The sequence below is a fragment of the Schistocerca piceifrons genome, chromosome 1, assembly GCF_021461385.2.
Source record: "Schistocerca piceifrons isolate TAMUIC-IGC-003096 chromosome 1, iqSchPice1.1, whole genome shotgun sequence".
Classification (NCBI taxonomy): domain Eukaryota; kingdom Metazoa; phylum Arthropoda; class Insecta; order Orthoptera; family Acrididae; genus Schistocerca; species Schistocerca piceifrons.
Window position 1 is genome coordinate 332,489,276 of NC_060138.1, and position 16,019 is coordinate 332,505,294.

Genomic DNA, 16,019 nt, shown 5'->3' on the forward strand with positions numbered 1-16,019 from the left:
CAATAACTTCCTCCTAGGAACCTGGTCATATGCCTTTTCTAGATCTGTAAAGCATAGATACAATTCCCTGTTCCACACGTAACACTTCTCCGTTATTTGCCGTAGGTTAAGATCTGGTCCTGACAACCTATAAGAGGCCTAAACCCACACTGATTTTCATCCAATTTGTCCTCAACTAATACTCGCACTTTCCTTTCAACAATACCTGAGAAGATTTTACCCACAACGCTGATTAAAGAGGTACCTCTGTAGTTGTTACAATCTTTTCTGTTCCAATGTTTAAAGATTGGTGTGATTACTGCTTTCGTCCAGTCTGATGGAACATGTCTCGACTCCCACTTTCTACCAAAGTTTCTCCAATAAATTTTCTTAATGCAATGCAGTGTTGCTACCTTTCCCTAGCTGGAATGACAATCACACGTAATGAAATCAGTGGCGGCTGGTAACTACGAAGTCGCAATTATCAGCTCGTTTGTGAAACTATGTTTACTAAGTACTTTTTGTTTCTAGTATTGTGCACTTTCAGTTGTATGCGTTTACACCATTACACGATACATCTTTCGGGTGGTACAATCAAATTAACGGCAACTGGTGTGCTTGCAGCTACCACTGAACCCGCTGGATTCGAGCCCCCAGAAGACGAGGGCCAGCGTCGGTCGCAGTGGTTCCATCGGCGGACGGCGGCCGCCTTCCCGGCCACGCAGCCTCGTCGGCAAGTCGGAGGCGACGGCGGCGGAGGCCATCTCGGAAGAGCATCGCGACCACGACGATGACCTCGAGATCGAGGTAGCGGCTCCGCGGATCGAGGCGTCGACCGCCACGAGCTCCGAAGACGAGGACGGAGGAGGAGGGGGGCACCACGACAGGTCGCCGGCGTCGGGCCGCAGACACAGCCACAGCGGCGTCGCGCGCAAGAAGAGCTCCTCCACGGAGGACCTGCACTGCGCCACGCCCGACGAAGACGGCCCGGCAGAGGTCGGCAGCAGCAGCGGCGGCTCGGGCGACGACTGGCGGCGGGACGCCAGGGTGCGGCGCTCGCTGCAGTTCCCCGGCAAGGCGGCGCTCGGCTCTCCCCGGCTCGAGCGGCCGGAGCTGCCCGCCTTCAAGTCCGGCTCCGCGCTCAGGGGGCTGGAGGCGCTCGAGAGCGTCTTCCGCAGGGGCGCCACCATCGCCGACTCCGTCAACAGGACGCTGGCGGACGGCGGCGCCGGCGGCGACGACGCGCTGGACGTGGACAGCCTGGCGGGCCACCTCAGGCAAGAGCAGCAGCAGATGGCCAGCTCCGAGGAGGAGGGACTCGGCTCCAAGGCCGCCGGCAAGGCGGCCGGCAAGCGGCATTCTTTCGTGACCGTCGAGAAGCTCAAAGAGGTCAGGGGGCGCCTGCGACGGCTCGGATCTCCGCCCTCCGACGAGGCTTCCGCAGACTCCGCCAGGTCCGCGGCCATCGCCGAAGAGCGCGACGACGGCATCGTCACGGAGGAGCCGGACAAGCGCGAAGACTGCGGACCGTCGCCGCGCGTCAGATCCTTCGTGTACGGCACGGACGCCGCGGCGAGTGGGGCGCGGAAGACAGTGCCGGGAACCGGTAGCCTCGAATCGAGGACCTCGAACCGCTCCAGCAGCAGCAGCGGGAGCCGCTCCGAGGAATGGTACAACCGGCGGAAGTCCTACGGCTTCGAGCAGGTTCACGAACAAGGCAGGGAGGCGCAGCTTTACGGATCCCCTTTCAGAGACAAGAGTAAGGTCGAATCTTCCACGGACAGTGGCATATGCAGGTCGTCCGAAACAGTCACGCCGTGGGGTCGCCTCGTCGGCTCCAGGACCAAAACTGAAGACAGTCACGCCAAAGCCGGAGCGAGTTCGCACATCCCCGTGATTCCGCTGAGAGCAAGTCACAGCATAGCCATCAACAAAGCCAGCATCTCGTTAGAGTCTAGTGATACGCAGAGAAACAGTGTGCTGTCGGAAAGGCAGGACGATGATAGCGCCCACCAGAGAGGCCGAACCACTGTCGTCACACTGGGCAGCAAGTGCGAGCAGAGAAATGTTGACTTCAACAACAGGAATTCTGGAGACTCCTCTCTGCACAACGTATCCACCTACGACAACTCAGACGATGAAAAGCCGAATCATCGCCGTTTCTCTGAGCCAGTTACCATCACGATTCCAATCACGCGTGACGATTCTGCTGTTCAGAACGACGCGCTTAGTAATGTGGAGCAGAAGAAACAGTTCTATCGCAAGTTATCAGAAAGACCTCTGTCCAGTTCTGAAGGTAACAAACCTTTCGTTGTAAACATAAAAAAGAAAGAACCCAACGACCTGTCTTCACTTATAGACAAGCGCAATTCTTTCAGTTCCGACAGTACTCAGCCACTGCTGGATCCGACCCCTTGGCGCAAAACTGAAAGCTGGAAAAGCGCGAAACAAGAAGAAGGCGAGATGAAAAGGCATTCTATCGCAGTCGACCCGAGGTACGTTAAAGGAGGTACGAATCACATAATGTCGTTCAGCCATATGTCTCAAAACGACAACTCAGAGCAAGCCTTTACGAGGATTTCTGCCTCCGAATTGGCAAAGAAGTTTGACAGTCTAAGCGTCTCCAGAAAGGAGCAAAGTCAGTCCACTCTCCAAAACGGAGTAAGACAGTTTTCTACCGGTATAAACGTGTCGTTCGTACAGAACGGTTTCGTGAGGAACGAGGAAGAAGACGAAGAACTTTCTTCCAACCAGATGAACATCAAGAAACAGAAAAAGGTGGAGTTCTGTAAGACAGAAGTGCATTTTGTGGCCGATTCCGGGCGAGTCAATATCGTGGAAACGGATGAAAAACCGCCGCCCACCAACATGTTTCGGAGACGAAAGAGGAATAACACAGCGACAACAAACCTTCAGGCCTCAGACCCCAATAAGAGCAACCTCCCGCAGGTTCGCTTCGGGGATTCTCCTTATGAGAAGAAGCTACTAGGAGGCAACGACAGTTCCGTCTCAGAGGTCACCCACACGATACATGTCGATATAGCTAACGATGCGAAAGTTGCCACCACTTCCCCAGCTAAAGAAATTTCCCAGTCACACATTCCTGCTAACTTCCAGCACGACGCTGACAAAGAGGATCACATCTTCACGCAGGCCAACGCAACTATATCTGCAATAGTAAAGACTGAAGGTAACGAATCACCTCGTTTTGACAGCGAGAATTCGGATGCCTTCCAGATGCAGGCGTCCACAGATAAGGACAACATGCCCAGGAGCATACTTAAAAACTATAGAAAGCCCCGACCCTTCCTTTTGGGAGAAAACGATGACTTTAAACCGAAGGCTGAGACGGAAGAAGGGAAACAGGAGGAGAAGTGGGGTATCAGACTTCGTCCTGTTCAGAACAGTGAACAAGGTTCGACGACGGCAATGTGGAGGTCGCAGGTGTCAGTGAGTACCACCGCCTTTGACGTCCCGCAGCCACAGAGACAGGTCGCTTCGATTTCGAGCGTAGATCACAACTTCCGCGAAAGCGAGAACGAGCTGCAGAGACAGCTGCGACTGCTGAGACCTGCGCACAAGAAGGCGGACGTCGAAAGCTTCTCCCCGTCCACGCAGGCCGAATCCCGGTCGCGCTCTTCGCCGCCGCTGGCCAGGAGCTTCGGCAGGGAGACGGAAGACAAGGGGATCCAGGTGACTGTCGGACCGGCGGCTACTGACGGGGCGCAGCTGTCTTCGTGGACCGTGGCGGAGCGCATAAGACAGGTGGAGGAGATGAGGAAGGTTTCTGGAGAGGTCAAGGGCTTCTCTACCAGGATCAACTTCGGCGCCGGGGAAGCGACTGTCATCGAGCCTGGGTCGTCAGACGAGCAGCAGACTGCCGGCCAGAAGTCGGCGGGGAGCGCCTTCGAGAAGACGAGCGCTTCTAAGGCTCCCTGGTCGCCCAGGCAGGAGGCGGAAGGTATGCTCAACAAAGCTGTATAAAACGCATGCTCTCCTTCACCAATAACCACGCTAATTCGCATGACTATACGTAGACTCACAACCTAAAAATAACACGCGACACGCTTAAATAACACTTCACTCAACGTGATAGCATAATTTCGATACATCGCTCCTAAATACGATTCTGTAAATATTTTCTTGGTGTATGGCTCCTTCAGAGATATAAAATAATATAGAAGCCAATAATTCGCCACTGTTACAGACAGAAGATTACTTCTGGTGTGTCCTGGTGACTATATATGTGCTGCTGGGTCCTACTTCTCTAGTTGACATATGACAGGGGTCGTCTGATCAGTGAACGACGGGAATAAGTACTTTATTGGGGGAAGTGATGGTTGTAAAACTGGAGAAATGAGGGATCGGAAGTTAGGACGAGCAGTATCGTCCAGCCTCGGTGCATAACTTTTATCATGCGATGCATTACTTTACAATACAGGGAGCTGGGGCAGACCGGTTCGAATCCGCGCACAGCCTGAACGACAGTTAGACTGCTATACTGGGCTGACTGAGTGTTGTTACTGGCGGTTTTACACACTTGTCTAAACAAACGCTGGGGTGTCTCCATTCGCAAACAGTTATATTCCATATACACACAAAATACGATTTATGGAATTAACATACATTTGACGAATACGACTTTTCCACCTTTGCACAACTAACATTTGTAGCGACAAGAAGCTGCTGGATTGTCAATCCGCGGATAGGTGTAGACTAGAGTACTATGTCACGGCGGGAAAAAAAGAAGGTGAAGAAGCTGTGAGAATCTGATTCTATTTTGTGTGTGTGTGTGTGTGTGTGTGTGTGTGTGTGTGTGTGTGTGTGTGTTTGTGAAAGCTGCACTTCAGTTAGTAAATTACTTGAACTCTGTCCTCCCATTTCATGCATCTACAGATCACCTAAGTCGCCAAGATGTCCTGTAGTGGAACAATATGAAAACCCAATAATACATTCAAATCTGTCATGAGACACCCAAACCACCAATCCTAAGGAAAGCTATTTGTAACAGTAACCGAAAGATTGAAATTTATTTTATGAGACACAACAAGGCGGTCTTAAATTCAAAATGGTTTTTGTCCCCGAATGGTTAAATATTCATCTTGTATCGGAACTCGAAATTGAGTCTCTTTTGTCTTTCCTGGGCTCAGAATTCAAACAGTAGAGCGTTTCTTGTAACAGGCGGAGGTCCACGATCGACTGTTGGTCCGCAACGACGGATGAATCTGTTAGGAAGGTTGCAATCAGTTCAAACGTCTTTGCACAGAAAATATTTGTTTCGTTATGAGACTTTGCAGGCTGTTATTCCTTACTTCTTTTCTCAAACTTATAGCTGGAAATCTTTTACAGGAAATTCATAAACTGTAAAGGTGTGGAAGTACGGAAAATGTACAACTTGAAATTGTTTGTTGTTTTTATGCCATTTTTTCGTTTTCTTGTCACCTGAGGGCGACTAGTTTACGTTAGTGAATCTCACACTGTTTTCACAGCGAATTGCTGCCCCCATCTCGTCGACTGTTTGCAGTACAAGACATTTTTATTGCCTGATTCGTCGAATAGAAGCCACGCTGTTAGCCTATGAAAAGGGGGCAATCGTTTTGCTGCACTAGGGCTGAAGAGGTTCCGCGAGATTTTCATTGAATTTTCGCAGTTTTAAAAACAAATTTTTCTCATGCTAAAGACATATCAACAACAGTCGACATATTATGCACTATAGAAAGCTTACTAGAGAACTTCATTACAAAATATTCAGATATCGTCATAGCATTATGAACACAAAATATTGTATATTTGACAAGACCAGACCTGCTTTGATGACTGGGTAGAAGCGCGCTGTTCAAGAATTCGCTTGCCTCAGACTCAGTTCAGGACTTTTTTCCCTTCCTCGGTCCTTTGTTTTGATTTAGCTCAGTGCGAAATAAGAAAAGACATACGTAAAACAATCTTAAGAATGATACCCTGGAACGGTAGGAATAGAGCAGAGACCAAAATCATACGTCGCGGGGCCGTCCTGTGAAGCATGTTTATAAAAATAATTGCAAAAAAAAGTTATTCCGTCAATATTCGGAAGCTTTGCGACAGATAACACACCTTCATAAAATTGGTGATAGACTACGTTGCATAAACCTTGATTTGAGGATTAGTTTCGATTGGAGTCATATATTTTCTAACAGGTTATAGCAATATTATACACATAAGTAATCCACTCCCTAGGGGTTTTCTAGAAACAGGGAATAAAGATGAACTTTTATAACGTTTTTGAAGATAGTGATCGGGCGTAAGGACAACGTTTATACTGATTTTCGACTTAAAAACGGCTGAGTAATAGATAAACGCACCACTCCCGAGGCCTCATCTCTGTTTTGGGAAAGCGTTTCGAATATGGTTTTCGAATTTCCAGAAAACATGTCGAACTAATCCGCCCTAAAAATCACAGAATCTTACTAGTAGCTGTAGTTAATTAATCCATTACATAAGTAATTGTTTTTTAGAGTAGACGCTTTCTTAACTTACGTTTTACTAATATGGTTCCTTTACTCTTGGATTTCTATCTAACGCACAATTTCTTTTCTTATCTTCACTGTCATTTACCTTTAAAAACAGAAGCAGGTAAGTATCGAAATCCTATAATCAGTATTGATTCTTCAACACTTTTCTGCTGTGGCACCATTCTGTTTGTGCCACTGCTGTATGGACATGGAATTTTGAAATATGTTAACTCAGAAAAATTCTTCGGAAGAACGTTTCCACTTTCTCAATCTCTACCCTTCCACGTGCTTTGTTTTTTTTTCGTAGTTTTGTTCTTTCCTTGCGCCTCAAGAGACTACTTGTAAACAGTATCGTAGCCTAATGCCTGTTTTCCGAAACCTGACAAAGAGAGAAAAAAGTGACAAGCATGGAGACTGTCTCTCAACATGTACAGAAAACAAGTCTGCATGAGGCATTTCGCCACCTCCTCCTACCTACGCTTGTATAACAACACTTAGTTTCGACTCGCTTCCCGCATAGTTGTGTGCGAATAACATAAGCCAGCTCGCTGGCGTATAAAGTGAATTTGGAATGCGCTGAGAATGAACATAATTGCTGGCAAATGCTGTAGCTTGAATGAACAAATGTTGGAAAGTGGAGCAGATTTTTATCGAAATGATCCATTGCAGATGAGAAGGAACAAGGAAGCAGAAACAGAGGGCTCGTGGTACGCATCAGTAAGGCAGACCAGCAAGGAAAGCAGCAGCAGCAGCAACAAGAACAGCAACGACTGCCAAAAAATTTCCCCTCGAAGAGTGACGGGAAGACTGCAGAAGAGCTTAAGAAAACGACCACGACTATCACGATCGATCTCGGCTCGCCCGGAACAGCCGAAGGCGAGAGCAGGCCGGCGGAAACGAAAAGGCCTCCCGTGAAACCGGAGAGGACCCGCCGGAAGCAGCAGACAGAAGTCTTGCAGTCTCCGTCGTTGATAATGAAAACGATACGAAACCCCAGTTGCACCCCGGGCGAGAAGGGCGAAGCCAGCCCGCGCGCCAAGGACGGTGGAGGGGAAAAGACGGAAGAGGAGGCAGTGGCGAGACAGAGGGCGCAGGCGCAGGCGCAGGGCGCGGGCAGCACCCGCAGCCAGCTGGCGGCGCTCAAGGAACTGTACTACAGTGGCGTGGCCAGCGAGGACAGTGCGGACGAGGAGGTGCGCTCCTACATGAGCGCCGGCGGCGACGACTCGGACCGCGCCAGCGAGCTGTCCGGCAGCTGGAGCCGCGTGCGCGCCTTCCGCAACATGAACAAGTACAAGACAGGTACCTACCACTCTCATTACATTCCACAACACCGCGCCGCGATTTCCTCTCTTGTTACTCAGCGCAGTGACAACGAGACAAACTCTTCCTTGTCCATACAACTGTTGGCATGTATAGTTTACTCAGAGTTAACCTAGAAGGTTTGTTCTCATGTGGTTTCTGCATAATTTCCATCATTCAGGAGAAATAGCAATAGACGTATGGCTGTTTTTAGTATGTTTAACCCCCAGTCTAGATCTACATACAAAATTGTACTCACGATCTGAGCTATTGGCAGGGGGAGGGGGTGGAGAGACGGTTGGTTGTAAGCAGCTCACATTATGACGAATTACACTTGAGATGAATACAATAATTCCAATCCCAAAGAAATCAGGTGTTGACAGGTGTGAAAATTACCGAACTATCAGTTTAATAAGTCACGGCTGCAAAATACGAACACGAATTCCTTACAGACGAATGGAAAAACTAGTAGAAGCCAACCTCGGGGAAGATCGGTTTAGATTCCGTAGAAATATTGGAACACGTGAGGCAATACTGACCCTACGACTTATCTTAGAAGAAAGATTAAGGAAAGGCAAACCTATGTTTCTAGCATTTGTAGACTTAGAGAAAGCTTTTGACAATGTTGACAGGAATACTCTCTTTCAAATTCTGAAGGTGGTAGGGGTAAAACACACGGAGCGAAAGGCTATTTACAATTCGTACAGAAACTAGAGGGCTATTATAAGAGTCGAGGGACATGAAAGGGAAGCAGTGGTTGGGAAGCTAGTGAGACAGGGTTGTAGCCTTTCCCCGATGTTATTCAGGTTATTCAGTCTGTATATTGAGCAAGCAGTGAAGGCAACAAAAGAAAAATTCGGGGTAGGTAGAAGAAATAAAAACTTTGAGGTTTGCCGATGACATTGTAATTCTGTCAGAGACAGCAAAGGACTTGGAAGAGTAGTTGAACGGAATGAATAGCGTCTTCAAGGGAGGATATAAGATGAACATCAACAAAAGCAAAACGAGGATAATGGAATGTAATCGAATTAAGTCGGGTGATGCCGAGGGAATTAGATTAGGAAATGAGACACTTAAAGTAGTAAAGGAGTTTTGCTATTTGGGGAGCAAAATAACTGATGATGGTCGAAATAGAGAGGATATAAAATGTAGACTGGCAATGGCAAGGAAAGCGTTTCCGAAAAAGAGAAATTTGTTAACATCGAGTATAGATTTAAGTGTCAGGAAGTCATTTCTGAAAGTATTCGTATGGAATGTAGCCATGTATGGAAGTGAAACATGGACGATAAATAGTTTGGACAGGAAGAGAATAGAAGCTTTCGAAATGTGGTGCTACAGAAGAATGCTGAAGATTAGATGGGTAGATCACATAACTAATGAGGAGGTATTGAATAGGATTGGGGAGATGAGAAGTTTGTAGCACAACTTGACTAGAAGAAGGGATCGGTTGGTAAGACATGTTCTGAGGCATCAAGGGATCACCAATTTAGTATTGGAGGGCAGCGTGGAGGGTAAAAATCGTAGAGGGAGACCAAGAGATGAATACACTAAGCAGATTCAGAAGGATGTAGATTGCAGTAGGTACTGGGAGATGTAAAAGCTTGCACAGGATAGAGTAGCATCGAGAGCTGCATCAAACCAGTCTCAGCACTGAAGACAACAACAACAACAACAACAACAACAACACTTGAGATCACGACAAATGTTTCCGCGTGCTCTTGCTATTATTCAGTATCCATTACGTGGTCCGGATCTCTTCAAACTGATACAAAACTGATCTGTCTGCCTGTATCTCGACATCTGGCAGAAAATCCAAAAAGATCCAGGTCGTACACCAGTGGCAAGACACAATCTGTACCTAGACACTACTATAGACAGCATCACTAAAGTGGAGTTACTAAACAGTTTCCCGAAATTCTTTCACCAGAGTAGACGAGTACAAGTACATACCTTTCATGTAACGAAGCAGCTTAATTGGCTTAATAAAGGCAAGGCCTCCAGTCCAGTTTGATTCCTTTCAAAGTATGTTAATACAATAATGGAGAGCAGTATGTCGTCCTGAATGGGGTGACTTCAACAGGAACAAGCGTAACTTCAGATGTGCCCCAGGGCAGCGTAATAGGTCCGCTGCTTTTTACGATTTACATAAACGATCTGGTTGATGGTATTGACAGCGGCATTAGACTGTTTGCCGATGATGCTGTAGCCTACAGAAAAGTAGTAGCCTATCACACAAAAGTTGTGAACAAATCAATGAGGATTTGCAGAAAATAAATGCGTGGCGTAATGACTGGCAGTTATCTCTCAATATTAGTAAGTGTAACCTACTGCGTATAACAACGCGAAAATCCCCATTAATATACGAGTACAAAATAAATGCCCAGTCTTTGGAAGCGGCAACATCCGTCAAGTATCTGAGTGTGGCTATTCGAAATGATCTCAAATAGAATGATCAGATTACACAAGTATCGGGCAAGGCGAGCTCTTGATTGTGGTTTATTGGTAGAATCATGTAGCGATGCAGTTCTTCAACAAAGGAAATTGCTTACAATACTTTAGTTCGTCCAGTCTTGGAGTATTGTTCGTCTGTATGGGACCCTTACCAGTGGGGTCTCATAGAAGAGATTGAAAAGGTTCAAAGAAGAGCGGCAAGATTCGTGACTGGTACATTTAGCCATCGCGAGAGCGTTACAAAACTCATAGAAAGTTTGAAGTGTGATACACTTGCAGATAGACGACACGCTAAACGAAAGGGCCTGCTCACTAAATCCCGAAATCCGATCTTCGCCGAGGATGTAGAGCATATATTATTACTACCAACTTTCAAATCGCGCAATGATCACCATTCAAAGACAAGGGAAATTAGAGCTCGTACTAAGGACGTTCAGACAGTCGTTTTTCCCTCGTGCGATCCGCGAGTGGAACAGAGGGGGGGGGGGATATGACTTTGGCGCGAATTGTGCCCTCTGCTACACATCGCTTGGTGGCTAGTGAGGTATTCATGTAGATGTAGAACTCCATATGTAGCAGTACCTGAAGATTGGAAACTTGCAAAAGTCACACCAATATTCGAGAAAGGAAATAGGAGTGATCTTCTGAATTACAGACTCATACCACTCACGTCGTTTTGCAATAGGATTTTGGAACATATATTGCGTTCGAACATTGTGAATTACCTCGAACAAAACGATTTATTACGAAATAGTCAGCACGGATTCAGAAAATATCGTTCTTGTGAAACAAAGCTAGCTCTTTATTCTCACGTAGTAATGAGGGCTATCGATGGAGAATCTAAGATTGATTCCATATTTCTAGATTTCCAAAAGGCTTTTGATACCGTTCCTCGTTAGCGGCTTAAAATCAAATTGCGTACGTATAGAGTATCGCTTCATTTGTGCGCCTGAATTTGTGAGTTCCTGTCAGAAAGGTCGCAGTCCGTAGTAACTGACGGGAAATCATCGAGAAAATATCTGGCGTTCCACAAGGAAGTGTTACAGTCCCTTTGTTGTTCTTAATCTATATTACGATTTAGGAGGTAATCCGAGCAGCCCTATTAGTAGTCGAAGGTGATGCTATCATTTACTGTGTAGTACAGTCATCGGAAGATCAAAATCAATTGCAAAATGACTTAGACACGATATCCGTATGGTGCGATAAATGACAACTGTCTCTGAATAAGGAAAACTGTAAGATCATGCACATGTCTACTAAAAAAAAAAATCCGTGAAATTTCTGTTACACGGTAAATCACTCAAATCTAGAGGAGTCAGTTCAACTTAATACCTAGGAACTGCAATTACGAAGAACTTAATTCAAACAATCACATAGTTAACGTTGTGGGGAAGGCAAACCAAAGACTGCGTTATACTGATGGAAATAAGTTGATAAAGGAGGAGGAGCGTAAGATCTGCGCCCTTCAGATGCAGTTCCAAAACGCAAATCAGAATCTAGATAGGATGAGCAGGGTGAAAGGGACCGGAGATAAGATGTAGGTGGTGACCTTGAAAGGATAGTTACTCAAACTGGTGGCACAAATGTGTACTTCGTGCAAATATTTCTGCGTCATTATCGGCCTCGTCTTAATGTTGCTGTTACACGTGTTAACATGGAGCTGGAGACGGCACTGATTGCAGAGAGCATGGCTCACATTGCCGTGGTGCCAATTGAGTCTACCAGTAGATCGGATTTCCCTAACCATGGCGTGCACCTCAGTAAGTATGGTAAGGGGAGGCTGGTAAAGCTTATAGGTGAGTGTAGTGGGCGGTGGTGGGATGACTCATGGAAAAATTCCTGTAGTAGCTGCAAGTTTTTTTTTTTTTTTTTTCTTTTTTTTTTTTTTTTTTTTTTTTTTTTTTTAGATTGAAGTCCCCTGATAGGTATCCCTGCTTAAAATAAGTCTCTCTAACAAAGGAATCACCTTCAAAGGAGATCAGGTATCCATGTAGTGAAGGAATTAGCATATTTCATCTAACTATACTGAAGAGCCAAAGAAACTGATACAGGTGCCTAATATCGTTTTGGGCCGCCGTGAGCACGAAGAAGTGCCGCATCACGACGTGGCATAGACTCGACTAATGTCTGACCTAGGGCTGGAGGAAACTGACACCATGAATCCTACAGAGCTGTCCATAAATCCGTAATAGTACGAGAAGGTGGAGATCTCTCCTGAACAGCACGTTGCAAGGCATCCCAGATAAGCTGAATAATGTTCATGTCTGGGGAGTTTGGTGGCCAGCGGAAGTGTTTAAACTCAGAAGTGTGTCCCTGGAGCCACTCTGTAGCAATTCTGGACGTGTGGGATGTCGCACTGACCTGGTGGAATTGCACAAGACCGTCGGAATTGCGAGCTAACATCCCAAAGATGTTCGGGCCCACATGCGGTTCCTCTTCGTCGAAATGTCTTGGCTCAAACTAGTCTAGCGGTTGAACCGCACGTGTCTCATTACATGCCCTAAATTAGACACTTGTGACCCTTTCGGTAAATTGTCTGTATGATGTCAAATTTGCGAAATACAAAGTTAATATAACATATAATGACAGTAATAATAATATCGGGAACTAAATTAACGACCCATAAATGATGCAGGCCACACAGTTGCGATTTGGTTAGAGTAATGTATATTCGGAAAGCAAACAAATAGCGAAAGTGATCGTATTTAGAATTACTGTTACACTCGAGTGCATATCCATTTGACACAGTTCGATCATTCACAATCTCATCGCGAATTAAAAGTCCATTACTCCACCTCGTTAACTACTCGAAAAGTTAAACGAGTTCACACCAGGCGCGCGGCTGCTCACCGCTCAGAACCTAAGTCCTGCTATACCACACAACGCGAAATTTTCTAAATCGTTTCACTCCCTAGCTACATAAGGACCGACCGTCCGCTTTCGCGTCTCTACCAGCACTGTACCCTTTGGTGTCTAGACCAGTCCTGTCCAGTCCGCTTTCGCGTCTGCACCAGCACCGTCCCTTTGGCCGTCCCGGCCGCGTTTCCCGTGCGCCGAATATCCTCGCTCGACTGACTAGTGAAGATTCCTTTCCTGAAGCCGTCCATCTGATTATCTACAGCTTATTCTACATTACTTTAGATTTTAACATATATAAATAATTAAAGCTTGACCACTTTCACGTTCTAAATAAAGTAACAATAATATCCATTACATAATAAACGTTAAATTCTTTTACATAAAACCAATATAATTTCCTTCTTATCTTTGAATGGCACGGCCAGTAACCTTGCACCAACGTGCTTTCTGCTAAATATTCAAACAACAAAAGTAACTATTATACACTAAACTTTACGACAAATATTCTATTACCTAATGATTCAATAAGGTGTCGTGCTATCATCATTAAATGTGTTTTGTGTGGAGCAAATGATAATCTGATGCTTAACTGAAAATACTGATAATTTAAATTTCTATATCTTTTAAACAAATAAAGCTACAAAGTTGATATTTACAACATTTGTCATTTTAAGGAAGCGCTTCTATTTGAAATGTCGATCGTTAAGATCGACTAACGAGTTCAGATTTTTGCGTTCAGGTCTTTGTTGCAAAATTTGCTAATTTCACTTTAACAGTAAATCCTAAACTTTTATAGATATGATCAATATTCAAGTTTTATTGGGATCACCATGAAAATTTATGAAGGATGGTAGATTAAAATTACTGTCTTCATTCCCTGAATTACTACAGAATTAAATAGTTTTCATAAATTTTTCCCTTTATGGCAGAGCTTAGGTCCGCCATATTTAACACTGCTACGTCTCCCTGGCCACAAACGTCTTCTATGGGGTTTCCCTATGACGTAGGGTCTCGTCTGTCTCACTCGCACGCTACAGCGCCTAGGCCTCATTCAGCACAATAGACGCCTGTGAATTTCTCCATCTCGCGGCGAATCTGCGCTGTTTGTGGCACACGGTCCTGGACAACAGTGTTCGTTTCACAGTTCCTAAAGGCTAACTCTTTCGGCCATATATTAAAATGAGAGCGAAATGCTTGTTAACTCTCAGAATGCACAATGGACATGAATGGATGCAGGTGATCAGACAGAATGCTTATGTACGTGTCACCTGTCAGAGTTATACCTAGACGTATCAGGGGTCGCATAACACTCCGACTGCACGCATCCCACACCATTACAGAGCCTCCACCAGCTTGAACAGTCCCCTGCTGACATGCATGGTCCATGGATTCATGAGGTTGTCTCCACGTCCGTACACATCCATCCACTCGATACAATTTGAAACGAGACTCGTCTGACCACGAAACACGTTTCCAGTCATCAACAGTCCAATGTCGATGTTGACGGGTCCTGGCGAGACGTAAAGCATTGTGTCGTGCAGTCATCAAGGGTGCACGAATGGGTTTTCGGCCCCAAAAGCCCTTATAGATGATGTTTCGTTGTATGGTTCACACGCTAACATTTGTTGATGGCCCAGCATTGAAATCTGCAGCAATTTTCGGAAGGGTCGCACTTCTGTCACGTTGAACGATTCTCTTCAGTCTTCGTTGGTTCCTTTCTTGCAGGATCTTTTTTCAGCCGCAGCGATGTCGGAGATTTGATGTTTTAGCGGATTCCTGATATTCACGGTACACTCGTGAAATGGTCATACGGAAAAATCCCCACTTCATCGCTACCTCGGAGATACTGTCTCCCGTCGCTCGTGCGCCGACTATAACACCACGTTCAAAGTCACTTAAATCTTGATAACCTGTCATTGTATCAGCATTAAACGATCTAACAACTGCGATAGACACTTGTCGCCTTATATAGGCGTTGCCGACCGCAGCGCCGTATTTACCTGGTTAAATATATCTGTATTTGAATAGGCATGCCTATACCAGTTTCTTTAGCGCTGCAGTGTATAAGAGGTATTACAGATAAAGTTAGTGAACTGCATATAGATGTTGCCTCTGAAATTACTGGTATATCGGAGCACCACTTAAATAATTTGAGAATTCAGAGACTTTCTTCACCAGGATATAGATTAGCTGGCTGGTTTTCATAGTGTTTCAGTGTGGGAGAGTGGTGATGTGCGTAAAAAAGAGCATTCAATTTGAGTCTATTGACGTGTCATGGCACTGTACTGAACAAGTATTTGAATACTGAGTGGGTACAGTTGAATTTCGCAAAACTAAACTTCTAACTGTTGTTATTTATAGGTCCCCTAATTCTGACTTCAGATCATTTCTGCTCAAGCTAGAAGGGTTCTTGGTTCAGTTTATAGGAAGTACCAAAATTTGGTTGTATGTGGTGACTTCAATATTAATTTTGTATGTTATTGTGCAAGAAAAAGGATGCTGGAAGATCTCCTAAACTCATATGATCTGATGCAGCTTGTGTTTTTTCCAACCAGGGTGTAGGGGAACAGTAGTACAACCATAGAAAATATTTTTATTCATTCTTCATTACTAGATGGGCATTCTGTTAGTTAAAGTGTAAATGGCCTTTCAGACAACGATGCAAAAATTCTAACACTAAAATGTTTTTATACTCAAACAAATGTTATATATAATTACAAATTATGGAGAGGAGCTAATCTAACGAGAATAGAGTTTTTTAAACCTCGTTAAGGGACAAGAGTGGCAGGATGTTTATAGTGCCGATAACATAGATGACAAACACAGTGCTTTCCTTAATACATTTCTTGTGTTCTTAGAAAGATGCTTTCCGTTAGAACATTCTAAACAGGGCACTAGCAGTAAAAGGCCAACCTAGGTGGCTGAGTAGTGGGATAAGAA

At 45.3% G+C, this 16,019-nt stretch overlaps 1 protein-coding gene across 1 annotated transcript in view; it reads left to right on the plus strand.

Annotated features, from left to right (window-relative positions):
* LOC124718985 overlaps window positions 1–16,019 on the plus strand; it is a 1,052,919-nt gene that overhangs the window by 998,439 nt on the left and 38,461 nt on the right. The window contains exons 7-8 of the mRNA XM_047244688.1: window positions 604–3,940; window positions 7,137–7,769. Of these exons, the coding sequence (XP_047100644.1) occupies window positions 604–3,940; window positions 7,137–7,769 (3,970 nt within the window). The remainder of the gene's footprint in view (window positions 1–603; window positions 3,941–7,136; window positions 7,770–16,019) is intronic.